The sequence below is a fragment of the Loxodonta africana genome, chromosome 2 (assembly GCF_030014295.1).
Source record: "Loxodonta africana isolate mLoxAfr1 chromosome 2, mLoxAfr1.hap2, whole genome shotgun sequence".
Lineage (NCBI taxonomy): Eukaryota > Metazoa > Chordata > Mammalia > Proboscidea > Elephantidae > Loxodonta > Loxodonta africana.
This window is the reverse complement of record NC_087343.1, coordinates 222,187,217-222,214,788: the sequence shown is the minus strand read 5'-3', so window position 1 is coordinate 222,214,788 and position 27,572 is coordinate 222,187,217. Positions and strand designations below refer to the sequence as shown.

The following is a 27,572-nucleotide window of genomic DNA, read 5'->3' as shown; positions in this document are numbered from 1 at the left end:
TTCTACTCTGTCCTATAGGCTCACCATGAGTCGGAATCCACCCAAAGGCACTGGGTTTGGTTTCTTGTTAGTATTCCATTCTGCGTATGCACCTTTTTTTGTTTATCCTTTCATCTGTTGGGGCAGCGGTTCTTGCCCACCGCAATCATCCAGGGGGCTTGTTGAACAAAGCTCTCTGGCGCCCCCCCCCGAACATCTGATTCAACAGGCTGGGGTGCGGCCCCAAATTCTATATTTCCCCCAATTCCCAGAGATGCTGAGGCTTCTGGTCCGGGTCCCCACTTTGAGAACCTGTCTTACTCCCACTAGGTGCTGGGCTGAGATTGCGCAAGCGCCCCGCCCCCCGCGCTGTGACTTTCGGCGCCTGGGTTTCCTTTCTGCTGCCTGTGAGCGGTGCGCATCTCGCAGCGCCTAGGGCCCTTGGCCGCTGAGTTTCGTTTCCCCGCGTCTGGGGGCGGCGCCAAGCGGGGCTTAAAGCCACCAGCGCCCGGACCTGGAGCCTGGTGACTTGCGCGGAGACCGGTGAGTGTCGCGCCCTGGGGTCCGCTGATCTCCAGCCCGGGAGTGGGTACCGCGGGAAGGGGCGTTCGGCCGCGGGACTGGGAAGCCGAGCGCTCGGGAGTGCGGACATTGCGGGGAGGGGGCGCTAGTAATAGTACTAATAATAACGACAGCAGTGATGACGGGGGCTCGGACTGCGCTTGCTTCTGTTTCTCACCAACAGCGTGCTGAGAGCGCTGAAGCCCCATTAAAAACAGCCCTGGAATAGGAGGTTTTTATTTGGTGGCGGGGGGGGGGCGGAGCAGAAGGTGGAGGGGATGGAGGGTCAGGAGGGGGTGTCCAGGGGACTCGGGTTAAGGTGGGGGGGGGCGCTGTGAGAAAGTTTCGAACCCATTGCTGCAAACGCAGGCCAGCGCTTTATCAGGGTGTCTATGCCTGCAAGCGAGTGCGAACTGCAAAAGTCAGCTTTAGGCGGCTACTTGGAGGCGCACGTTCCAGGGGTCTGCACAGATCCTGCTGAATCAGGGGAGGGTCGAGCGGAGGGTCCGTCAAGAATGCGCTGGGTAACAGAGCCACCCTTCGCGAAAAAGGGTCCTTTGGAGACAGACCGGGCATGCGCAGAAGAGCCTCCGCTCGCAATGGCCGAGGGCTACCGCGTTCCCATGGGCTCCCTCCCCAGAGCGAGTGGGAGGGTACTGGGGGAGTCCCATTCCCAATCTTCATAGTAGCTTAAGAGGATGACGTGGTGTGGTTGTGAGGGAGGAAGAGAGGCACGACCGTCCTTGGGAGTTTATGGAAGGATCCCAGGCAGCTGCTAAGCCCTGCACCCATGCCCCCCGCCCCCGACCACCGCCCTGGGTGATGGCTTAGCTGTGAGTATGGAATTCAAGGAATGATTTAGCCAAATTTTGAATCAAGTTTTTACTGGAAGCAGTGTCAAATGACGCTAACCACTAGTTGTCAGCCTCAACCAGCTCCTAAGATGTCATCTCAGCTTTCTGCTTTAGCTCACCCCAGGCCCCTCCCCAGCTGTGGACCGGGCCCTCCTGCCCCGCCCACGCACCCACTTCACACTGGGTGTGGTCCCTGGGGTTTACAACCATTTGGTCTAAGAACAAGATGTTCGGCCCTTTTAATTATATAAAAAAAAAAAATTTAATGCCAGTGGGTTTGGGAAGGTAAAAGCACTTTCAGGAGAAAGAGAGAGTTGCAGAGTGGGGCGGCAGGCACTATGACTATAGATCTATCCATCCATCCATCTATCCATCTAACAACCTTGGGTCTTCAGCCTTCCCCTATTGACAAGGATTGTGTGGCTCACGGGGAGGGTGCCCTGAGAAGAAGCAAACAGAGCATGGGTACTAACTGTTGATCCTTGCGCTGAACGTACAGCAAGGCTATGAGCCTTAGACATGCATCTTATAATTAAAATATTCAAGGCTTATGGGAAGGATTCTAGGGAAATACGCATGGCTTCAACGCATCACCGCTGGAAGGATGCCTCGGCACTACTGAAAGCAGTAGGAATGAACTTGGGGAGTACTCTCATTTATTCCCCGCCCCCCCCCCCGCATTTGGTCTAATTTGTATATTTTGCATGATTTCAAGGAGGTGTCAGAGAACATTTCTCCATTTTCCTCAGTGCAACGTTACCTCTTCAAATAAAAGGAACCTCCTGCTGGAAGTAAGTTAGTGCTTTCTTATTTTATAAGATTAATCATGGCCTATTATAGGAGAGCTTTTCATTTACTTTTCTCTAGGATTATTAGATGCTGAAAATTTAGCATTTATAGTCTTAGGGTTCCAGAAAATTTTAAGAAATGAATTCTAATACATAGAAACCAGTTGCTGTTGAGTGGCCCCCATGTGTGTAAGAGTAGAGCTGCGTTCCCCGGGTTTTCAGTGGCTGATTTTTAAGAAAGTAGATGGCCAGGCCTTTCTTCTCAGGCACTTCTGGGTGAATTTGAACCTCTAACCTTTCAGTTAGCAGCCTAGCATGTTAACTGTTTGCATCACCCAGAGACTACTTCACATACATACATGTGTATTTTTTCCAGTTCAGACATATATGATAAAGTGGTCAATTAAATGCTTCCAGAACAAATGGATAGGATTAGGGTAGGGTTATATGGGGGAAATGGAATGAAAATATGAATTCAAGGATCAAAGGAACAGTGTAAGAGACTAAGATTTCATATTTTTTTTAACTAAAGATTTGGGTATCTAATTACCATATTTAGATTCCATTGGCTACATTCGAAAGAGTTTTTTTGTGTGTGTGTGCTTTAAGTGAAAATTTACAAATCAAGTCAGTCTCTGATACAAAAATTTATATACACCTTATTTTTATGTACTATAAAAAAAATTTTTTTTTTATGTACTCCTAGTTGCTCTCCCTGTAATGAGACAGCACACTCCTTCTCTCTACCCTGTATTCCCTGTGTCCATTCAGCCAGCCCCTGTGCCGCTCTGACTTCTTATCTCCCCTCCAGACAGGAGCTGCCCACATAGTCTCATGTGTCTACTTGAGCCAAGAAGCTCACTCCTCACCAGGACCATTTTCTATCTTATAGTCCAGTCCAATCCTTGTCTGAAGAGTTGTCTTTGGGAATGGTTCCAGTCTTGGGCTAACAGAAGGTCTGGGGACCATGACCTCTGGGGTCACTCCAGTGTCAGTCAGACCACTAAATCTGGTCTTTTTATGAGAATTTGAAGTCTGCATCCCACTGTTCTCCTGCTCCATCAGAGATTCTCTATTGTGTTTCCTGTCAGGGCAGTCGTCCGTTGTAGCCGGGCACCATCTAGTTCTTCTGGTCTCAGACTGATGGAGTATCTGGTTTATGTGGCCCTTTCTGTCTCTTGAGCTCATATTTACCTTGTGTCTTTGGTGCTCTTCATTCTCCTTTGCTCCAGGTGGTGTGAGACCAATTGATGCATCTTAGATGGCTGCTTGCTAGTGTTTAATACCCCAGGCACCACTCATCAAAGTGGAATGCAGAAAGTTTTCTTAACAGATTTTATTATCCCAGTTGACCTAGATGTCCCCTGAAACCATGGTCCCCAGACCCCCGCCCCTGCTACTCTGGCCTTCGAAGTGTTCAGTTTCTTTAGGAAACTTCTTTGCTTTTTGTTTAGTCCAGTTGTGCTGGCCTCGCCTATATTGTGTGTTGTCTTTCCCTTCACCTAAAATAATTCTTGTCTACTGTCTTGTACTGTCTAATTAGTGAATACTCCTCCCTCTCCCTCCCTCTCCACCCTCGTAACCATCAAAGAATATTTTCTTCTCTGGTTAAACTATTTCTTGAGTTTTTGTAATAGTGGTCTCATACAATATTTGTCCTTTTGCAACAGATTAATTTCACTCAGCATAATGCCTCCCAGATTCCTCCATGTTATGAAATATTTCACGGATTCATCATTGTTCTTTATTGATACGTAGTATCCATTGTGTGAATATACCATAATTTATCCATTCATCCGTTGATGGGCACCTTGGTTGCTTCCATCTTTTTGGTATAGTAAACAATGCTGCAATGAACATGGGTGTGCATATATCTGTTCATGTAAAGGCTCTTATTTCTCTGAGATATATTTCAAGGAGTGGGATTGCTAGATCGTATCGTAGTTCTATTTCTAGCTTTTTGAGGGAGTGCCAAATTGATTTCCAAAGTGGTTGTACCATTTTACATTCCCACCAGCAGTGTATAAGTGTTCCAGTGTCTCCACAACCTCTCCAACATTTATTATTTTGAGTTTTTGGATTAATCCCAGCCTCGTTGGAGTGAGATGGAATCTCATTGTCGTTTTGATTTGCATTTCTCTAATGGCTAATGATCGTGAGCATTTCCTCATATATATGTTAGCTGCCTGAACATCCTCTTTGGTGAAGTGTCTGTTCATATCCTTTGCCCATTTTTTAATTGGGTTATTTGTCTTTTCGTAGTTGAGTTTTTGTATTATCATGTAGATTGTAGAGATCCGACGCTGATCGGAAATGTCATAGCTCAAAATTTTTTCCCAGTCTGTAGGTAATCTTTTTACTCATTTGGTGAAGTCTTTGGATGAGCATAGGTGTTTCATTTTTAGGAGCTCCCAGTTATCTAGTTTCTTTTTTGGTGTTTGTGCACTGTTAGTAATGTTTTGTATACTGTTTATGCCATGTATTAGGGCTCCTGGAGTTCTTCCATGATCTTTATTGTTTTAGATTTTATATTTAGGTCTTTGATCCATTTTGAGTTAGTTTTTGTGCACAGCGTGAGGTATGGGTCTTGTTTCATTTTTTTGCAGATGCATATCCAGTTATGCCAGCACCATTTGTTAAAGAGACTGTCTTTTCCCCATTTAATGACTTGGGGCCTTTGTCAAGTAACGACTGCTCCTGTGTGGATGGATTTATGTCTGGATTCTCAATTCTGTTCTATTGGTCTATGTATCTGTTGTTTTGCCAGTCCCAGACTGTTTTGACTACTGTGGAGGTATAATAGGTTCCAAAATCAGATGGTGTGAGGACTCTGACTTTGTTCTTCTTTTTCAGTAATGCTTTACTTATACAGGGCCTCACATTTGAAAGAGTTTTATAACACTTTTATTTTAAATATAATTTTTTTAAGTACATGAGGAGTTGTATTGTTACAACTATTTAAATTTATAGTGAAAAAAATTTTCACTTTCAAGCCTACAATTGTGACATAAAATACCATTTTTTCAAAACCTTTTGGGGTATGGAAGGGTATTCTTGAACACGACTGAGCTGAGATGTAGGATTTTTCTTCATTTCACATTTGCTTCTTCTGGAACCTTCCTTTAATTTCTCCATCGATAGACAGTTACTGAGCTGACACTGTATTCCAGGCACTCTTCTAGGCTCTGGGGACCTCACTGTGAATAAAGTTGTCCAAGTCCCTTCCCTCAAGGAGCTTCCCTTCTAGTGATGGGTGTGGTTCCACGAGTAGATATTACCAAGCTTTTGGTTTTTGTTCATATTGATCTGCTTGATTTCAGGCTTCATTGACAAAGGAAGAAGATGGTGCGTTCTAAAGCAGAAAAAGCAACACCTGATTCAGCTGCTACAACCAACCGTCTTCTGTTACTAAACGGAGATGCCAATATGGCAAATGATACGTACATGTCAGAGAAGAAGCAGGACTGGGTAAGCTGTTGTCTGAAGCTCTCTGTGCATTCTGACCTGAGCTGTGCCCATTGTATCAGCAACGATGCTGCTGCCCGTGGTGTCTGCTGGGCTCTTCTTCCCCAGGCAGGATGAGAATTCTCTGCTGCCTCTGCTTGGGCCCACTGCAGCCAAATGCAGACGTTCTGCCATAGCTGACTCTGGCTGGGGTACCATTCAGGTCTGGGGAACCAGGTGAGGTGCTGATTGGCTCCTGTAGGAATTGGCCTGAACGCTGGGCCCCTGAGCCTGGAGTTATCGCCTGCCCCAGGCCTGGTCCCTTCTCCAGCTACAAACCCTCTGAGGTAGCGTCATGACAACACCTCCACAGGGAGCCACATGCTGTCTTTGCTCCCAGAATCAAGCCATACTTTTTGTGGGAACCAAACGCAGGCTCCGGAATCAGTCTGAGCTGAATTAGGTCCCAATGCTGGCACAGCCTGCTGTGTAAGCTTGGATGTCTGTTTTTGCCTTTATGAAAGCCTGGTTTCCGTCTCTCCGTGGGGAGCGTGACAGTGTTAACGTCACGTGGCTGTGGCGCCGATTGAATGCAGGTGACAGCGGGCAGGCAGGAAGAGCTCAGTTGACTGCTGTTGTGTATTTTTAAACCATGGATGGATAGTCCCTTTCAGAATGGCTCCAATTTCGTAAATAATGTTCAACAGTATTTTACATTAGTATTAAAAACCGTGCTGAAGGGCACAGGAAAACATACAGGCCCACCCATCTTTCCCCGCCACTAGCATAACTTTCCGTTTCCATGCCTTCCCTCCTGTGTCCTGTCTGTGTCTGCTGGGTGAGCGGCCACAGGAGCATGCACCCTGAAGGTGCTGCGAAAAGTGCTTCACCTGCTTAGGCCCTTTTCCAGTCACATCGAGCAGAGATACATCTTGTGACCCAGCAATTCCTCTTCTAGGTACAGGTAGCCCTTGTTGTTGTTAGGTGCCATTGGGTTGGTAGCAACTCATAGTGCACTATGTACAACCCAACGAAACGCTGCCTGTCCCCACACCATCCTCACAACCATTGCTGTGTTTCAGCCCATTGTTGCAACCACTGTGTCAGTCCATCTCATTGATGGTCTTCCTCTTTTTCACTGACCATCTACTTTACCAACCATGATGTCCTTCTCCAGGGAATGGTCCCTCCTGATAACGTATCCAAAGTAAGTAAGACGGAGTCTCACTCTCCTTACTTCTAAGGAGCATTCTGGCTGTATTTTTTCTAAGACAGATTTGTTCGTTCTTTTGGCAATCTATGCTATATTAAATAATCTTCACCAACACCATAATTCAAAGGCATTACTTCTTTGGTCTTCCTTATTCATTGTCCATCTTTCACATACGTATGAGGTGATTGAAAATACCATGGCTTGGGTCAGATTCACCTTAGCCCTCGAAGTGACATCTTTGCTTTTCAACACTTTAAAGAGGCCTTTTCCAGCAGATTTGCCCAATGCAATGTATTGTTTGATTTCTTGATCGCTGCTTACAGGGCCATTGATTGTAGATCCAAATAAAATGAAATCCTTGATAACTCCAATATTTTCCATATTTCAAAATATTTTCAATATGTGAGGTTTATCATGATGTTGCTTATTGGAGCAGTAAGCAACATCATGGTAAACGGAGAAAATACTGAAGTTGTCAATGATTTTGCCATGAGTGGAGGGCCAACGTGGAGCAGCCAACAGCAGCAACGCAGCCATTTACTGCCTCTTGTGCAACGTCAGAAAACTGTTTTCTCATCTATTTTGGCCAGTTTTCTGATTGTCAAGAGGAAAAGGAAATCTAGCCCCAGTCACCCTGTCACAGCTAGAAACAGAAGTTCCTCCCATGTTTTTTAGTGACTCAGGTTCCCTTCTCTAGGTGCCATCACTTAGGGGGCAGACTCCTGTTACGGCATTCCCTCCTCGTTCTCTGGGTCTTCCTGTTGACAAGTCCCATTGTTAGGAATGAACAGCCGCAGGTCGCTGAGCTCCCAGGAACACACCTGGAGTCTCCAGCTCCCAGGAATGCTGTGGGAGTGACCTGATGCCCACTACGCCAGTTACCCTCGAGCCGACCCCACGTCACGGTGACCCCACGTGTGTCACACTGGAACCATGCTCCACAGGGCTTTCAGTGGCTGTGATCAGTTGGAAGTAGATCACCAGGCCCTTCTTCAGAGGCACCTCTGGGAGGACTCAAACCACAAACATGTCCATCAGTAACCAAACACTTAACTGTTTGCACAACCCAGGGACTCTGACACTTCTGTGAAACCCAAAAAACCAAGCCCACTGCCATTGAGTCGATTCTGACTCACACAACCCTATCGGACAGCATAGAACTGCTCACGGGTTTCCAAAGGCGGCAAATATTTACAGAAGCAGACTGCCACATCTTTCTCCCGCAGTGCAGCTGGTGGGTTGGAACTGCTGAACTATTGCTTAGCAGCTGAGCGCATAATCACTGTGCCACCAGGGCCCCACATTAAAAAAATATATCCGTTCCTGTTGAATGAATTACAACTCATAATGAACCTATAGGACAGAGTAGAACTGCCTCATATGGTTTCGAAGGAGAGTCTGGTGGATTAAAATTGCCAATTTTAGGTTAGCAGCCAAGCACTTAACCACTGCACCACCAGGGCTCCACTATAGAGGATGAAAACTGCAGCTGACTTGCTCCCGTATAAAAACCATAACAGGAACATATATATGATGGAACATGACTGGCAGGCCTGACAACAGTTCTTATGTCTGCCTTCCCCAGGGGGCCTCAAACAACCTGTGCAGCCAGTATGAGGAGAAGGTGCGCCCCTGCATCGACCTCATCGACTCCCTGCGGGCCCTGGGCGTGGAGCAGGACCTAGCACTGCCCGCCATCGCTGTCATCGGGGACCAGAGCTCCGGGAAGAGCTCAGTGCTGGAGGCTCTGTCGGGCGTTGCCCTGCCCAGGGGCAGCGGTAAGAACTCACTCTCTCCTAGCATGTTTCTCTGGGGGTGTGTGACTTGCAGGTAGTGGAAGGTTGAATAAGTGCTCCTGGTCCCCAGCCCAGAACCACGTGCACGTGGGCATCTTTCCCGAGCCCTTCTCAGAACTTGCCCTCCATCTTGGGGGACAAAGATTGGTGCCCAAGGTAGGGATGTGTTTGAGCTACAAGGCCAAGAATAGCCCTGAGGGTGGAGTCCTCGTGAGGGCTCTGGGAGGAGGTCACACCTGAGATGGACCTTGACCTGGAAGATAGGGAGGATTTAGAAAGAAGCTCTAAGTATGGGGGACTTGTCCCTTGTTCAAGGGATTGCTCATGTACAAAACTGACCTGTGTTAGACGGCCAGGTTGGACACTGGGCCTCTGGATGTGAATGGAGTGTGTATATTGGGGGCCGGGGGGAATGTTGGCATAAGCTTGGGGATTTCCCACCACAATTTGTCACCTGAACTGGTGGTGGAATGCAGGCATGAGCAGGAAGCGTGAGGTGGTGGCTTCCAATCCATCATTCATGAACAAGAGCTGCCTGGACCCTCTATGACTCCCCCGTGGGTGCTGGACATGGGGACTTAAGACAACAGATTTATTGTCTCAGGGTTCTAGAGACTAGAAGTCCCAATTCAAGGTGTCTGTGCTCCCGCTGAAGGGTCTAGGGGAGAAACTTTCCTTGCCCCTTCCTGCCCTTCCTGCCCCTTCCTGCCTTCTGTTGCCAGTTCCTTGATCTGTAGGTACATCACTCCAATCTTCCTCCGTCTTCACATGGCCGTGTCCCCACTGTGTCTGGGTGTCTGTTCTCCCTTTCTTTATAAGGACAGCAGTCCCTGGACCTAGGGCCCACCATCTCCAGGGTGACATCACCTTGACTAATTACATCAGCAAAGAGCGTTTTTCCCCAAAGATCCCATTCTCAGGTTCCAAGTAGACATGGATTTTGGGGAACAGTATTCAACATAGCACAGATGGTATTCGAGATGCATATTGTGGGGCCACACCAGGCAGAATGCATCAGAGGCTCCGACCTGGAAGTTTGCATTTTAGCAGTCTTTCCAACTGTGAATAAAGAAAATTGAGAACCCCAGGGATCGGTCACCTGTATGGTGGTCCAAGGCCACCACAGGGGATTTCTGAGTAGAGTGTAGGAGCTGATGTGGAAATGGCCTCCTAGGTATTGTTACGAGATGTCCCCTGGTGCTGAAACTGAGAAAACTTGGGCACGAAGAAGGCTGGAGAGGGAAGGTCAGTTACCAGGACTTGGAGTTCGACATTTCAGACCCTTCGAAGGTGGAAGAGGAAATAAACAAAGGTAAGTACCCTCTGCTTGTACATCACCATATTCATCACCTTCAGACGCCTGGCCCAACCTTGTCAGGTGGCTGGGCTCTCCCTGTGGCTGTTCCCACTCTCCCCTTTCTGAGCTTTCCTGACCCATTAGGAGCCCACCCTCCTTCTCGCCCTCTCTCCTCCTCGTCAGACCCCTAGCTCCCTTACACTTTTTCTTCTTTCACCCTCATAAAGATCAGCACTTGTACACGAGATATGACATCAGTAATTTATTGCCCAGGGTGGGATAAAGTTACTGAGAATGATGTCAATTTTAAATTGTAAACCTTGTCTCCAAATGTGAAGGATTCATCCCTTCTCAGGGGGCTTACTATTCCAAAAATCTGATATAAGAAGAATTGGGGAGTGGGAGGCAGGGAACCCCTTTCCCCTGTCAACCTCATAAAAAAAAAATTCCAAACGCCTGAGTGGGTCATGACTGTACCCTACTCAAAGGGGTGAGCCTTTTCCTCTGGGGAGAATATATGCATTTGCATAATCCTACCTTAGGCTCACTTAAGGCAGGTCTTGATAAATGCAAATTAGAAAAAAGATCAGTTTGATCAACTTGAAATATCTGAAGGGGGACATTGCACTAGAATAGATGCAGATAAGTTCCAAATGTTTAACAAAGAGCAGGAAGTGTGAGTGAGATGGCGTCAGGAACCCAGGCTCCTTCTATCTTGTTGCTCCATTGTGTGTGGGCTCCAGATAAATACCTTCCTCCTTGTTGATTTTAATGTTTTCCGAGCACCTGGCATCATGAAGTTTCAGTCATTTGGGAAGGTATGAAAGTGGCATGAACAAGTTGCCAACAGGAGGAAAGAATGGATTTGCCTTCTATAAAGGAGGGGGCATGAATTAAGATTTGTTGACTGTTTTAGGAAAAGTTAAATAATGTCACAGATGAAACAAGATTTTGTATTAGTTAGGGTTAGGTTGGCTTCTTGTGACAGAAAACGCAACATAACTACACATCAGTTACCTCTTGCTGGATAACAAACACATCTCAAAGCCATCAATGGGAGGGATGTAGCTGGAACACCACGAAGAACTCTGTCACTGCTCACTTTTGCGGGGGTACAGGGTGGTGTCTTCCATTAAGATGGGTCCAATGGGTTGCCCTGCAAGAGTGTTCTGGCCTCTGGTGGGGAATATACTGAGTTGTCCTTTGAGGACCCTTGTAGCTCCCATCACAGTAAATCGAATCTGCTCCTAATATGGCTTTATCTATGAATCATAATGAATGGGCGGACTTTCAGAGCATTCCCTGTGAGGAGACACTTCTCACCTAAGATCTATTCAATTTTTCCTTTGTTCCTCTTCTTTAGCTCAGAACATCATTGCTGGGGAAGGAATGGGGATCAGTCAGGAACTCATTAATCTGGAAATCAGCTCCCCTAATGTCCCAGATCTGACATTGATTGACCTTCCTGGTATAACAAGGGTGGCTGTGGGCAATCAGCCGGCCGACATTGGACGACAGGTGAGACTTCCAGCTGTGTATGGCCTTGGGGGACATACAGGGTAGAGTGCTGCATTAGAGCAGGACTAAGTTGAAGGCTGAGTTTTGAACAGTGAGTATTTGGGGGTGTATATAGGGGACTGCGTCACCGTGTCCTTGGTCAAGTCTCAAGGGAGCGTCTCTGGAGAGTGAGGCTAATCAGCAACATGGGAAATAGGATTTATTTTTGTGTTTTCTATTTCATGGCATATCTAAAGTGGTGGTTAGTAGGAAGGAATTCTTGTGGGACAAGAGAGCCTTAGAAATGGGCAGAATGATATTTGAGGATGACTGAATTTCACTCTGTGGATTGAGGGTTTAGGGAATGATCAACCCATTCACTTGGCATCTTGTTTTCTGGCCGTCAGGTCTGAGGTCTTAGGGGTTAGTTAATCAGCTAAAACCTTGTATTAGTCAGGATTCTCCAGAGAAAAAAAGCCAATAGGATATGTGTGTGTGTCTGTGCACACACACACGCCTAGCTGCACACACCGACACACAGAGACATTGATTCATTTGAAGAATTTGGCTCATGTGATTGTAGAGCCTGGCAAATCCAAAATACGTAGTTTAGGCAACAGGCTGGCAGCTCGAGCACGATGTCTTTATTCCAGTCTTGAGTCAGAATTCCTTCTCTTCTCAGAAACTCCATTTCTTGCTCTTAAGGACTTCAGTTGACTGGATGAGGTGCAAGCACATTTTGGAGGGTAATCTCCTTTACTTAGAGTCAAAGGACTGTAGATGTTAACCACACCTACAAATTACAGCAACTCCCAGACTAGTGTTTAACTAGACGACTGGGTGCCCTAGCCTAGCCGAGTTGACACATAAAATTAACCATCACAAACTTACAGTTTTCCTTGACCCAGTAGCTATGCTTCTGCCTCAGAGAACAGTTTCTCATAATGCTGACTGGGGAGGTGTGACCAGTTCATGTTTGTGGGCTCATTTCTCTGTGTTACTTCTTTTGGGGATGTTCCCCTGGGACTCTGGGGCCTATGGCAAATACAAGGTCAGGACCTATGTAACGCTTATTCTCCTTTACAGTATTCACGCGTCACATCCTCACATTTTCTTACAGATCAAAGCACTCATTAGAAAGTACATCCACAAGCAGGAGACAATCAGCTTGGTGGTGGTGCCGAGTAACGTGGACATTGCGACCACAGAGGCGCTCAGCATGGCTCAGGAGGTGGATCCTGATGGAGACAGGACCATAGGTAAGAAGAGGGGAGAACCTAAGGATTGTGGGTGGTTTCAGAATGGAAAAGCATCTCCTGAATTCAGCTAGGTGTTTCTTGGCACACACTTGGAGTGGTGGACCTGCATCCATCACAGAAGAATTGCCAAGGTCAAGGTAATTATGAGTCCAAGAGACAGAAAGGGCCACATAAACCAAAGACTGCATTGGCCCGAGACCAGAAGAGCTAGATGGTGTCTGGCAACAACCGATGACCGCCCTGGCAGGGAACGCAACAGAAAGCCCCTGAGGAAGCAGGAGAGCAGTCGGATGCAGACCCCAAATTCTAACAAAGAGAACAGACTTAATGGTCTGACTGAGACTAGAAGGACCCCGGAGGTTAAAATGGTCCCCAGACCTTCTGTTAGCCGAAGACCGGAGCCATTCTCAAAGCCAACCCTTCAGACAGGGATTGGATTGGACTACGGAATAGAAAATGATACTAGTGAAGAATGAGCTTCTTGGATCAAGTAGACACATTAGATTATGTTGGCATCACCTGTCTGGAGGGGAGATGAGAGAGTAGAGGCGATCAGAAGCTGGCCAAATGGACACGAAAATGGAGAGTCAAAGGAAGGAGTGTGCTGTCTCGTTGAGGGACAGCAATTAGGAGTATATAGTAGTGTCTGTATAAGTTATTGTATGAGGGACTGACTTGATTTGTAAACTTTCACTTAAAACACAATAAAAATTAAAAAAAAAAAAAAGAATTGCCAAGCTGCCAGGTCTGGTGCCCATTTAGGCTGGTTAGCTGGGCCTGATTAAATGCCACAGCTTGACTCTTAACCTTTGTATTAGTGTCTTAGGTCTACTGTAACAAACTACCACGAAATCAACATGTCAGTTGTACCTTGCTCCCTCTGAAGGCCCTGGGGGAATGTCCTTTCTTGTCTCTCTCAGCTTCTGGTAGCTCCAGGTGTTCCTTGACTGTAGATGCATCTTCATGTGGCCCTCCTTTCTCTGTCTCTCTGTGTACCTTCTTTCTAAGATATGAGTCAGATAGGATTAAGACCCACCCTACTCCAGTATGACCTCCTCTTAACTTAGCTGATAACATCTTCAAAGACCTTATTTCCAAACAAGGTCATATTCACTTATACCAAGGTTTAGGACTTCGACGTGTTTATTGCGGGGTACACCATTCAATCTCTAACAGTCCTATCAACCTGCTTATAGAAGTCATGGTGCGGTCCAAGAGCAAAGTAAAATCAGAAGGTAAATTCTATCAGTTAAGAATGCAAAGGACTAATGGACCACAACTACACACAACCTCCACCAGACTAAACCCAGAACAACTAAATGGTGCCTGACTACTACCACTAAATACTCTGACAGGGATCACAATAGAGTCTCCAAGATACAGGGGGAGAAAGATGTAGAACGAAATTCAAATTCACACATACACACAAAAGGACCAGCCTTACTGGTCTGACAGAGACTGGAGAAACCCCGAAAGCATAGCCTCTGACAACCTTTTAACTCACTACTAAAGCCACTCCCAGGTCTATACTTCAGCCAAAGATTAGACTGGTATATAAGGCAAACAGTAACACCCATGAAGAAAGTGCTTCATAATTCAGTTATGTATATGAGACTATATGATCGACGGCACTGGGGGGTTGGGGATATGAGACTAAATGGGCACCCTAGCCCAAAAACAAAGACTAGAAGGCAGGAAGTAAAAGGAAAACTGGCTGAATGGAAACAGGGAACCCAGGGTGGAGAAAGAGAGATGGTTGTAACATCGTGGGTTGGCAACCAGTGTCACAGAAAAATGTGTGTATTGATTGTTTAGTGAGAAACTGCTTTGCTCTGTAAACTTTCACCCAAAGCACAATGAAAAAAAAAAATGCATTTGGCCGCAAGTAACAGAGAACCTGACTACAGTGGCTTAAGCAAATGGCGATTTATTTTCACGAGAAGTTTGGGTAGAGGCAGCCCACATTTGCACAGCTGTTCAGTGATGCTGTCAGGACCTCTTTCATGCTCCTGTTCCGCCATCCTTAGCATGTTTGCCTTCATTCTCTTGCTTGTCCTGCTGCTGGCCTTCCCCAGGATGGACTTTCAGTTCCAGGGAAGCAAGGAGCAGTGGACACGATAAACCCCGTGGTTAGGCTTGGGCCACCTTCATGGGTGTGCTACCTATGCAGTCACACAGGGATCCACGCCTCTATAACGCCCTTCTGCAGCCATCTTGAAATACTTAATATTTGAACAAGGGGCACCACACTCTGATTTAGCACTGGGCCCCACATTTATGTCACAGATCCAGGCTGGACCTGTGTTTCTCAGCGTGGGAGTAGGCACTGCCTGAATCAGAAATAATGAGAAATTTTAGAAATGTCGGTCCTTCGATCCCACTGAGCTTCCTGAATCAGGATCTCCAGGGCAGGGGTTGAGACTCTGCATACTAGCTCTCACTTTTGGGATGACTCTGGCTGCACGAGGGAGTTTGGTAACCATTGCTTTAGAGAGGGAATTCTTCACTTGCCAGAAGCAAAATGGAAAAGTCATTATGAGCGGCTATCTCTCTTGCACAGGGCCCAAGATGGATGAAGGAAGCCTCCCGAGGAGCCCCCATAGCTGCTCTCAGAGGGAACCCCTGTCTTCACATGCCCTGGCTGCAATTCTCTGACTAGATAGGGGCTCCACCTTGCACCTCAATTCTGGCAGGGCTCTTGTCTGCCCTCTAGCAAGGGTGGGAGGCTGATGACCAGGAGAGCAAGCTGTCATCCACATCGTGACCATCCCCATTCTCTAACTGACCCTCTCCGGCTCTCAGGTATCTTGACGAAGCCTGACCTGGTGGACAAAGGCACAGAGGAGAAGGTGGTGGATGTGGTGCGCAACCTCGTCTGCCACCTGAAGAAGGGCTACATGATCGTCAAGTGCCGGGGCCAGCAGGACATCCAGGACAAGCTGAGCCTGGCTGAGGCCTTGCGGAGAGAGCAGGCCTTCTTTGAGGACCATGACCATTTTGGGTATGTACTTCCGTGGGCTATCAAGGGAACACTGAAACCAAGACGCTTGTCCCTTACTCAGGACATTGCCACTGATGAGAAGTTGATGTGTGGAGTTTGTGTGTGGGAGTGTGTTTGTACCTTGGCAAAGATTATGAAACCTGCCTGGAAGAATAAAAGGGGAATTAACAAAGGATTGCAAAAATGGACGGATGGATGGACGGACGGACAGATGGATGATGGGCATGTAGTTGGGTAGGTAGTTAGGTAGCTAGGTAGGTAGAAAGATAGATATGGTAGATGAATGGATGGATAGGTAGGAATTACATCACCAGTGAATAACACTACAAGTAATAGAATAGTGTGGTACCGGAAAAGGAATAAAAACATAAAGAGAACAAAATCAAAACACTAGAAAGCCCAGAAAGAGACTCCAATACATATGTTTACTAGATGATAAACCTGCCATTTCAAATCAATGGGCTGTCATTTTGCTTATTCAAGGAATGATACTGGGATAATTGTTTAATACGTGGAAGAACTCAAATGGTGCCCTTATTTAGCACTTTAACTCAAAGTTTACAGCAAAAGGCTTATCAGTTGAATTTTTAAATTAAATATAAAAGAGAAGCCAAAGCATCCTGGAAGAATATGTGGATGGGTGGTCGTAATCCCAGGGTGGGGAAGACCCTTCTGACACCAATACCTAATCTGAAAAATAGAAAAGACTGCTAAAATGGGTTGGATATAAAATGGTGAGAAGGCGTAGGGTTGGTGAGCAGGAAAGGAGGAATGGGTTTTCACACGGGCTGATGGGAGCAGGTGTGGCCAGCACAGATTTTTGTATTGCTTACCATCCTAGAAAAGGTACTTCCCTGTGGTTCAGATTTCCATAGTCAGGAATTACCCTGGAAAGTAATCAGAGCTGTGCAGTGGTGTCAGCTAGAGGATGTTCAGGACAGTGTTGTTTATAATGGTGAAAAACTGGAAACACTCTAAATGTCACAAATCAGGGGATCGTATAAACAGACCACAGTGAATCCGCATGGTGTTTGCGCCATTACGGGCTGTAGTAGAACCATTTGTTGGTAGGAAGAGGTGTTGATGATAGAATAAGAGTCATACAACCTGCTTACCGAGATCCCAGTGCGGGCATGCGTGTCTGTGGAGGCCCGTGCGGTATAAACACTCTCACGGTCAATCCTCCCAGAAGCCTGCCTTTACCACTGCCACCAAGTCGAGTCCAACTCCTAGTGACCCTGTAGGGCACCGTAGAACTGCCCCTGGTGGATTTGAACTGCTGACCTTTTGGTTAGCAATGGAATGCTTAACCTTTGCCCCACCTCGATGCCAAAGCCTTGCTGTGAGGTGTGATTCAGAGCGGACAGGTGTGTAACCTGAGGCTGAGGTCTTTGTTTTTCTCAAAAACAGGCACGTAAACTCATGCTTCTCTGCTGCCTTTTATGCTAAAAGCCCTTTCTAATGTGGTAGTTTTTTAGTTAGCTGCTGGACTGCCGGCCCCTGAGTTATGGCGACCGCAGGATGGTTATGATCCTTAGGGCTTTCATTGGCTGATTTTCAGAAGTAGATTGCCAGCCTCTCCCAAATCCATTTGAGTCTGGAAGCGCCACTGAAACCTGTTTAGCATCATAGCAACATGCAAGCCTCCCCTGTGAAACGCATGGTGGCTGTGCACAAGGTGCCTTGGCTGGGACTCAAACCTGGGTCTCCCACGTGGAAGGCGAGAATTCTACCACTGATCCACCAGTGCCTTCCTAGAGAGCTCACACTGTGAACAGAAATTTGGATACAGTGAGAAGAGGTCCTATTCCTAGATTCTTGTAAACATTACATATTCTCATCATTTAAAATCTAATGAATTTTATCAGTATTTTCCGTTTTAAAATATTTTGTTTTGGCTTCTGATTCCAGGCAGTACATGAATTAACGTATCTTGAGGGAGGGTGTGTTGTCTCCAGTTCAGTGTTCATAGACACACTTATGTAAAAAATAAGTGAAAATACATGTTTATGAAGAATTATAGCTATTATATGATACACATTTACACATACTGGGGTGTGTCTGTGTGTGCAATGAAAACATCTCCAAGCGTGATGTGTATTTTTATAAGACCTGTTCTATAGCGTTAAGCATTCGGCTGCTAACCAAAAGGTTGGCAGTTTGAATCCACCAAGAGGTGTCTCAGAAGAAAGGCCCGGTGATCTGCTTCTGAAAGATCCCAACCACTAAATACCCAGGGATCACAGTTCTGCTCTGAGACGTGTGGGGCTGCCGTGGGTCAGAATCAGCTGGATAGCAATTCGTTTAGTTTTTTCTTTTTTATCGTGTCGTCAGATGTCCAGAGAGACGCATTTATTATATCAGCAGAAAGGGATAATTCTATACCATTGTTGAAATATCCACGATCATTAAAATCCACTTTTTTCCATATGGTCCAACAAGAGTATTCATTAGAACCCAATTGCAAAGCATTTTGTTCAGCCGACATAACTGGATATACCTTGAATTTTGTTTTCTGACTACTTAAGGAATGCAGACTTGGGTTTTAAGGGCGCATCAGGCTGGACATCCATGCGGTGTTCTCTTTCAGGGTTCTCCTGGAGGAAGGGAAGGCCACCGTTCCACTTCTGGCAGAAAGACTCACCACCGAGCTCATCACCCACATCTGCGTAAGTACATGTCACCCACATCTGCTTAAGTACACACCACCCACATCTGTGTAAGTACACACCACCCACATCTGCTTAAGTACACACCACCCAGATCTGTGTTAGTATACACCACCCACATGTGCGTAAGTACACGTCACCCACGTCTGCATAAGTACACGTCACCCACATCTGTGTGAGTACACCTCACCCACATCTGTGTGAATACGCACCACCCACATCTGGGTAAGTACACACCTGGGTGTCTATTCTCTGAAACTATCCAACAATCACGTTGCTGAACCCTGCGGGTGGCCTCAACGTCAGTGTGCCCCTGCATGCCCTGGGGTCTTGTTGCAGTGAGGGGTCTGATCAGTAGGTCCGGGGCGGGCCTGGGAGTCTCAGCTCCCACCAGCTCCCAGTGATGCTGTACTGCCTGGACCACATTTCATGGGGTGGCAATAGATGATACCCACGGGGCCCGAAGAAAAATTACATCTTGATTCTAATTCATTAAACAGCTGCCATTTAATTAATTAACCATTCGCTGAATAACTAATTATGAATTACTGAAACAAGAGTGTCATGAATAATCCTCGCTCATTCCCAGCCACCATTGTCATCTCTGGATCGTGTTTATTTTCACACTCTTCATTTCTACAGCATTCTCCATTCCTTTCTATGTGGTTCTTTTTCTCACCTGCCTGGGCGTCAGCTTTCCGTTTTTCACATTGTCAATCCTTTGTAAAGACTTCCTTGTTGACTCCAATGTCAGAAGCCCTGGCGGGTTGGGTATGCTGGTTGTCTCTGCTGCTTCACCCCCATGCCTGTGACTTGGGGCTGGAGTTTCGGCTGGGAGCCTGTCTTTTCTGGAACTTGATCTGTGGGTGTATGTAGACGCCTGGGTGGAAGATGGGCTCCCTCACCACTGAGCCGGGCCACTGAGGGGGCCTTTGGCTTGAACCGTATTAGCGTCTCAGCTTGAGTTTTAGGCGCTGCTCACTCAGTAAGTGGGATTTGGCAGCAGAGTTCTTAAAGGGTTGGCTTGGGGTTACAGATTCTCAGTGGAGATAATACCTTTCTATCCCCTCAGGGCTAGAGTTCAAGGTCTTCCATGCAGTCCCCAGGAGTTATTTCTACCTAACTAAAAAAAAAAAATTTTTTTTTTTTATTACAACGAGGAAGTCCCTGGGTGGTACAAATGGTTAACATGGTCAGCTGCTAATTGAAAGGTTGGAGATTGAAGTCCGCCTAGAGGTACCTTGGAAAAAAGGCCTGGCAATCTACTTCCAAAAAGCCAGCCATTAAAAACCCTATGCAGCACAGTTCCAATCTGATGCGCATGAGGGTGCCATGAGTTGGAACTGACCAGACAGCAGCTGGTGGTAGGGGTATTATAAGGAGAGTGTAGCTTTTCTGCAGAAAGAGGGTGCCCCACCCTGAGCAGGCCCACCTGGGGCCTTCTCTTTGCCCCACACACCAATTCAGGCTCTGAAAGTCCAGCTCAGGCAGTCTCACCTAAACAAGTGCCCTGAAGGCAGATCAGCTTCCCTGCTGCCTTCTGCTGCCCCCGGGTCCTGCTGCCACCTGGCTTTAGTGTGCCCCTTTGCGACCTCTGTCAGCTGTCTGATGCTCTGTTTTATCTTAACAGCCATCTTCAGCAATCTGCAGTGGGGGGCCAGCCAGCATATCCCAGACAGGAGTCCTCGATGGCTTCTCATCTGTTTAAAACCACGTAAATGTTGTGGGATCTCGTTATTCCAATAAGCACTTTTCAACAACCCACTAGACAGGAGGGTTTCTAATCTCCCTGCAGAGAGCTGGTGTAAAAAAGTCACCATGCATGGAGAATATTAAGCCGAGTGAAAAGAGCCAGACACAAACGCTCACAGGTAGTTTGATTCCATTTTTGTGAAATATCCTGAATAGGTACATCCATAGAAATGGAATGCAGACAGGTGGGTGCCAGTGCCTAGGGGAGGTTCTGGAAGCATCTACTGAAAGGCTATGGGGCTTCCCTTTAGAGTGGCCAAATGTTTTCCCAGTAAAGAGAGGTGAGGGTTACCCCTTGTGCGTGTACTATGTGCTGCTGAATGGTTCACTTTAAAATGGTCAAGTTTGCAATATGTGAATTTCATCTGAATTTTTTTAAAAAAGATCCCAGGTGGAGGTGCTCCTTGCGTGGCTCATATCCGGCCCGGGAATCACTCAGAAGGGGAGTGTCAGCCTAAGGCTGTGCCCACTAGAGGGAGAACATGGGAGACCTGGATGGAAAGCCATGGCCGGAGTTGTCCCTTTGTCTGTCTGAAACTCCTTCCTTTTAGAGCAGAGGGAGAAGTCAAGGCTGCCCTCGGCCTCTTGGTACCTTGCAGACCGTGTGTGTCCCTGTTCACACCCTGTTCACATTATATATTTCCATCCTTTTCTCTCTGCTCTCTGCAGAAATCTCTGCCCCAGTTAGAGAATCAAATCAAGGAGAGTCACCAGAAAATAACAGAGGAGTTACAGAAGTACGGTGTGGACATCCCCGAGGATGAGAACGAGAAAATGTTCTTTCTGATAGATGTGAGTACTGCCAGCGGCATTAGGTGGAGACTCACACAACATTGTCTGAAAAGGGGTCATGTGCTCAGGCACCTCTCCCCTCCCCAAAGCCGATCTGCACACCCTGTTCCACTTCATACCAAAAGGGGGATGGAGGAGACAGACGGGACTGTGGGGGCAGAGTCCACAGTGAGGGTGTGTCTGTCATGTGATGGTCCCCTTTGAGGCATTGACCCTTCCAGGTGAGCACTCACCTGAGACCCACAGGTGGTAAGGGGAGGCTTGGAGGGTCTGTGCTAACACCTCTGCTTTCCCACGATCCCACAGTGGCCCATCCTCCATGCACACCCGCCCACCAACATCCTCATTACTTGTATTTTCAGTATCTCAGCTTTTACTTTGCGTTTTTTTTTTTTTTTTTTTGCCAGAAAATCAATGCATTTAATCAGGACATTCTTGCTTTAGTACAAGGAGAAGAGTCAGTGGGGGAGAATCAGAGCCGGCTATTTACAAAAATCCGAAGTGAGTTCCTCAAATGGAGTAAAGAAATTGAAAAGAATTTCCAGGACGGTGAGTTTGAGGTCCCGTTGTGAACCTGGGTGTTGGGTTCAGACTGAGGCGGTAGAGGGTGGCGATGCCGTTGGTGTGGATGCCGGAGTGAGGAGTTAGTGGGCTGAGGCGTGGGAGAAGCGTTGGTGTTTGCTCTGTTCCACATCACTGGACTGCACCCAGAGAGCATCGGACACTGATTTCAAAGGACACCTGGAGAGAAAAGGCAAATGAGTCAGCCCAGATCAGCCCCAGCTCCTGGAAACATCAGCCCTCATCACCTGGGAGTATTGCCCTGACGCATGCACCATAGTCATTCTGTCACCAATGGCACCACCACTAAAATAGCCCACACCTGTTCTCGGTTAATGGTCAGGGTCGTGAAGTCTAATGTGTCTCCGAATGGATTTTGAGGAAAGGTGGTAAAAAGAAGGTAAAATTGCATGATAGATACTGTCCTTGCATCTTTGAGTTCTCAAGAGTCTGGAAAAGGGAGAAAATGTGACCTGAAAACTACTTTATAATATTTTAAGAAGCCCTAAGGAGATCACTGGCGGTTCAGTGGTGGAAACCTCACCTTCCACGTAGGATACCTGGTTTCGTCCCATCCAGGCACCTCATGCAGCCGCCAGTCTGTCCGTGGAGGCTTTATGTTGCTATGATGCTGAACAGGTTTCAGTAGAGCTTCCAGACTACGATGGACGAGAAATAGGCCTGGAGATCTACATCTGAAGATCAGCCACTGAAAACTCCATGGATCACAATGGTTCGAGCCGAAGCTGATTATGGGGATGGCGCAGGACCAGGCAGGACTTCCTTCAGTTGTGCCTGGAGTTGCCCGGAGTCAGGGGCCTACGTGACAGCAGCTAACGACAAAGGAAATGATAAGGAAATGATATATCGACCAAGGGTAAAGCCCCGGGGCCGAGGAACCTTTATGTAGCTTTGCTTTTACTCACACGACTGGATTCAGGAGTCCAGTTGGCATCAGCGGACCAGAAGTTCAAATCCGCAGTTCACCATGGCTTTGGGTAATAAATAAATATGGACAATAAATTAAGTGATTTGTTGTTGTTAGGCCACATCCTTGAGTGCATTGTTTCTGGCAGAGGGCAGCGAGGATGGGATGGGTTAAATAACAGAGCCCCTTGCTGGGAGAACGGTTAGGAAGCCCTGTGCTCATTTCTGGGGCAGTCACATGCTACATCTCCACCCCATCGACCCCATTCCATGCTAGGTCCAGAGAGCAGATGGTGGAGCCCACTGCGTGGGTCTGTCCGTTTGGGGAGGGGTCACTCTGTCCCTCTCAAGGAAGTTGAGCGTCTTGGCCTTCCGGCAATTCCTTTATGATTGCTCAGTCAGCTTATTATCATAAGGACTTATGGCAAGCCCCCTAAGACAAATAACCAAAGTGAAAACTGGGCAAAGGGCTGGAATGGACATTTCTCCAGTGAAGACATTCAGAGGGCCAATAAGTACACAAATTATGCTTAACCTCATTAGTCTTTGTTGTTGTTGTTGTCAGGTGCCATCGATTCGATTCTGACTTAAAGCGACCCTATACGACCCCATAGTAGAACGGTGCCATAGGGTTTCCAAGGAAAGGCTGGTGAATTTGAGCTGCTGACCTTTTGATTAGCCGCCAAGTTCTTAACCAGTACAGTACCAGGGCTCCAGTCTTTAGGGAAGTGCAAAGCAAAGTCACAGTGAAATGCCACTCCATAACCACTAGGATGTTTGAATTAAAAAGTTAGAGAATAAGAAGTGTCGGCGAGGAATGGTGTCCCAGACCTGCATGTACACGGGTGAGAATTTCCCAGCCAAGGTCAAACTAGGCTGGTTCAATACTCGCTGTTTTGGTATTTGTGAGAACTGTATAGACCATAACTACTGTGGCTAATGAGATGAGTTCTTTGGTAAAAATCAAATTTGATTTCCAACATTTCATCCTCAAGTACCTTTTCCAGACTATGTCCTACTCTGTGTATCTGGTTATGTTGTCCTCCGGCATCATACTCTGGCTTCGCCTTTAGTTCCTTGAGAATACAAAGGACGTTTATCCTGAATGCTTTTCTTTATTGCAATCCTTGAATTTTTGTTGAATTGTAATCTGCCAGTTTCTCTTGCCACTGGGCACCTTCAGAAAGCCCCGCAATCTGCAGGATGATTTCTGGAAAATCGTTCAGAGTGATTCTTTTTGATTATAGGTTACAATGCTATGCATGAGGAAATTTCGGAATTTGAAAATCAGTATCGTGGCAGAGAGCTGCCAGGCTTTGTGAATTTTCGGACGTTTGAGAAGATTATAAAAAAACAGATCCAAAAACTGGAAGCCCCAGCTATGGAAATGCTTCACGAAGTGACTGGTGAGTTCTTGGTGCCACTTTTAGGCATTTGGCTTCTGTGGGGGGAAAGTAGTGGGAGGAGGGGAGGAAGAAGACAGGGGGATGTGAAGGAGGGCGGGAAAAAGGAACCTTTGTTTCTTTCCATTTTATCCTCTTATTTTTTGCAATTTATGAAGCTTATGAATCATTTGGCCAACATTGAACTTCTTGTCTTTCTTTGATCAGATATGGTCCGGCTTGCCTTCACAGTTGTCTCAAAAAAGAATTTTGAAGAGTTCTTTAACCTGCATAGAACAGCCAAGGTAACTGACTGCATGCTATTCAAAACTCTGTATTAAGTCTAATTCTGTAAAAGAGATTTCTTGGATTAAGACCATTTCAGCGTCATCTTCCCATTGTATATGTAGAGAAGCAAACACTCAGGCTCACTCAGGAGTCTTCCTAGTCATGTTACCAGTTAACCTGTAACAGTTAACGTGCCAGTTAATGATGTAACAGTTAACCAGTTGCCAGTCACAAACAATGAAAGAGAGAGAATTTGAAAATTATAAAATGTTTAATACCACAGGGACAAAACAGAGTCACAGTGAATGTCGAAGATGGTGACTTCTGGAAAAAAATCCCCAAATTCAGAAACTCATGGGGAAAACCAGACCCCCACCCTGGGAGGCAAGAGCGGTAAAGAGAGCAGACTCACCCACCCTCACATCAAGGGCTCCCCCGTTCACCAGCTGGAGAGTTCGGGCCAAGCCCCTGATCCTCCCTGTGCCTGTTTCTCATCCATAACTAGGAGCACCTCCCTTGGAAGGTGTGCAGTTAACAGAGGGAAGTGATGTGAGTGCCTGGCTTTGTGTCCTCGGTGAGGCCGGGAGGATCAGATCATTCTCTGGGAGGGCTGTCCCCAGGGCTTTCTGGCAGTGCTTTCTTGAAACTCCAAGACCATGGAACAGAATTTGACTGACTTAAATTTCAGTCCCCTGGTTACCCTGTGGGAAATTCTGGTGGCGTAGTGGTTAAGAGCTATTGCTACTAACCAAAAGGTTGGCAGTTTGAATCCACCAGGTGCTCCTTGGAAACTCTATGGGACAGCTCTACTCTGTCCTGCAGGAATTGGACAGACTCAATGGCAAACGGGTTTTTGTTTTGTTTTGTTTTTGTTTACCCTGTGAACCTCTGGTGGATATATTAGTCCTTAGCATCTGGTTAGAAAACCCTGAGAGACAGAAGGAAGGACCTGCCTTACAGACCTGAGAATACAGCCCATGCGAGTCCTCACCCCTGGGTATGGCTCAGGCTCCAGGGTGATTCTGACCCTCGGCACAGGGGAACCCATCTCAGACAGCCGAGGTGGGACTCAGAGGGCCATTCCAGGGTCATGTGCCACTTTCACACAGCTCGGATAACCTGACATTGGCTGAATTTTGCCATCACCAGTGCGTTCGTTTCTTGAGGAAGACGTAGTTGTGTTTCTCCTTTCCCGTAGTCCAAAATTGAGGACATTAAATTAGAACAAGAGAAGGAAGCTGAGAAGTCCATCCGGCTGCACTTCCAGATGGAGCAGATTGTCTACTGCCAGGATCAAGTTTACAGGAGCGCGCTGCAGAAGGTCAGGGAGAAGGACGCAGAGGAAGAGAAGAGGAAAAAAGAGAATTACCCATACTATCAACCAAAACCAAGTCCTTCCATGGAGTCTTCCATAGCGGAAATCTTTCAGCACCTGCTCGCCTACCATCAGGTGGGTTTGCCCATGTCTCTTAGAACGGGGCCTTCATTTCACTTCCTTTTCTCCTGAGTGACTCTCTCTTTAGCCTCGTCGTCTCTGTAAGGTGAACATCTGTCAGCTCCATCTCTCAGCCTTTCTAAGCCTTTGTACAAGCTCAGATAGTTGTGGGTTAGAGCCACTGGCACCTGGCTTTGTCTAGCTGCGTGTCCCTGGCCAAGTTACTTAACCTCCTTGAGCCTTAGCTTCCTTCTCTGTGAAATGGCATATCAACTTCCTCGAACTGCTCTAACAAAATACCAAATATTGGGGGACTTATCAGCATATAAAGGTATCATCTCACAGTTCTGGAGGCTAGGAGTCAGAGTTCAGGGTGTTGGCAGATCCATGCTTCTTTGGGAGTCTCTAGGGGAAGATCCTTTCTTTTCTCTCTCAGCTTCTGGTAGACCCAGCATTCCTTAGCTTGTGGATGCATCTTCATTTGGGGTCCTTCCTCTACTGTCTCTCGCCTGCCTCTGTGTCTTCTCCTCTTTTATAAGGTTGAAGTAGGACCCACCTGCTCCAGTGTCAACTTTAACTGATCACATCCTCAAAGACTCAACTTCCAGACAAGGTCATATTCACAGGCACAAGGGTTAGGACTTCAGCATATCTTTCGGGGGAGTCACAACTCAGTCGGTAACAAATGGTGTCTTTTCCTAGGGTGCTGGTGAGTATACAGTGAGATGATCATGGGTGACTCCCTCAGGGAGGTGTCAAAATGCAGTGGCACCTCAGCAAATGGAAGCAGGTCTTTATACACCCTGCTTTGGTTGCCACATCACATTTCAAACAATGAGCAGTGTCACCTAATGCATCCTGGGGAACAGGCACTGAATGCAGGCACCTCGCAATTCAAACTGGTTGCCTCACAGTTTAGGAGGCTACAAGTCCATATTCAGGGTGCTGGCTCCGGGGGAAGGTTCTCTGTCCGCTCTGGAAGAAGGTCCTTACCTCCGTTTCTCTAGCGTACTTCTTGGCATTCCTTGGTGATCTCCACGTGGCATCTGTCTTTCCCCCATTTTGCTTGCTCGCGTCTGTGCCTAATCTGCTGCATTCAGAGCTCAAAAGTGGTTAGGTTTCAAACACACCCTACACGAATATGGCCTCAGTAACATAAGCAAGAAAATCCTATTCCCAAATGAGTTTGCACCCACAGGTAGAGGGGTTAGGATTTACAACACGTATTTTGAGGGGACACCATTTAACCTGTAACAGGCGGTGGCATCCGAGCCCCATCCCGGTGGTGCAGAGTTCCCCCAACCTCTCTGTGCCCTGTTCCTTCTTGCAGGAGGTCAGCAACCGCATCTCCAGCCACATCCCTCTGGTCATCCAGTTCTTCATCCTGAAGGTGTACAGTCAGGAGCTTCAGAAGGCCATGCTGCAGCTGCTGCAGGACAAGGATGGCTACAGCTGGCTCCTGAAGGAGAAGAGCGACACCAGCGACAAGAGGAAGTTCCTGAAGGAGCGGCTGTCGCGGCTGGCCCAGGCTCGGCGCCGCCTGGCCAAGTTCCCTGGTTAAAGTGGGCTCTCTGCTCAGCCCCGTTTCCCTGCCGACTGTGCCAGGGGTGCAGGCCATCACCCTTCCCGAATAGATGTGCTGTGAACACACTAACAGGTTAATGCTTAGCAGGTCTTACAGTGCCTCAGGTCACCTTATAGTCACAGTCATGGCCCAACCATAAGCCCAGGAGCACTTGCAAAGATCTCAGATAAGCAGCTTGAGTTCAAGCCTGAAGACCAGAGTCCGCCCTTAAGGAGCATACGGTGTGGACTGGGTGAACGGTTACATTTTCCTGACTAGGAAAAACTGCGTTCAGCCTTCCAGATTGTTCTTCCTCTCTGAGCTCCCTCTGGCTCTTTTCTCAGAACGGGTGTATGCTAAGCATCACAGGAGGACTCTTTCCTGGTTTTTGTAACGTCCCTTTATATACCTGGTGTTTTTGTTGCTTAGTGTCTGCGTGTGCAAACTCCTAGGAGCCATATCTTATTAGTTTATAATAAACTTGTTTTCACCAGACAGTTCTTGGACTTTTTT

At 47.0% G+C, this 27,572-nt stretch overlaps 1 protein-coding gene across 1 annotated transcript; it reads left to right on the top strand.

Annotated features, from left to right (window-relative positions):
• Positions 1-468: 468 nt before the first annotated feature.
• On the top strand, positions 469-27,572 carry LOC100654447 (interferon-induced GTP-binding protein Mx1). Its single transcript, XM_003418975.4, has 15 exons — positions 469-522; positions 2,110-2,185; positions 5,503-5,650; positions 8,425-8,617; positions 9,810-9,947; positions 11,296-11,450; positions 12,550-12,688; positions 15,491-15,689; positions 18,280-18,358; positions 20,780-20,902; positions 21,310-21,451; positions 23,638-23,796; positions 24,001-24,077; positions 25,259-25,510; positions 26,826-27,572. Exons 3-15 carry the CDS (start codon positions 5,525-5,527, stop codon positions 27,054-27,056), a joined length of 2,013 nt encoding a protein of 670 aa, XP_003419023.1. The 5' UTR covers positions 469-522; positions 2,110-2,185; positions 5,503-5,524; the 3' UTR covers positions 27,057-27,572.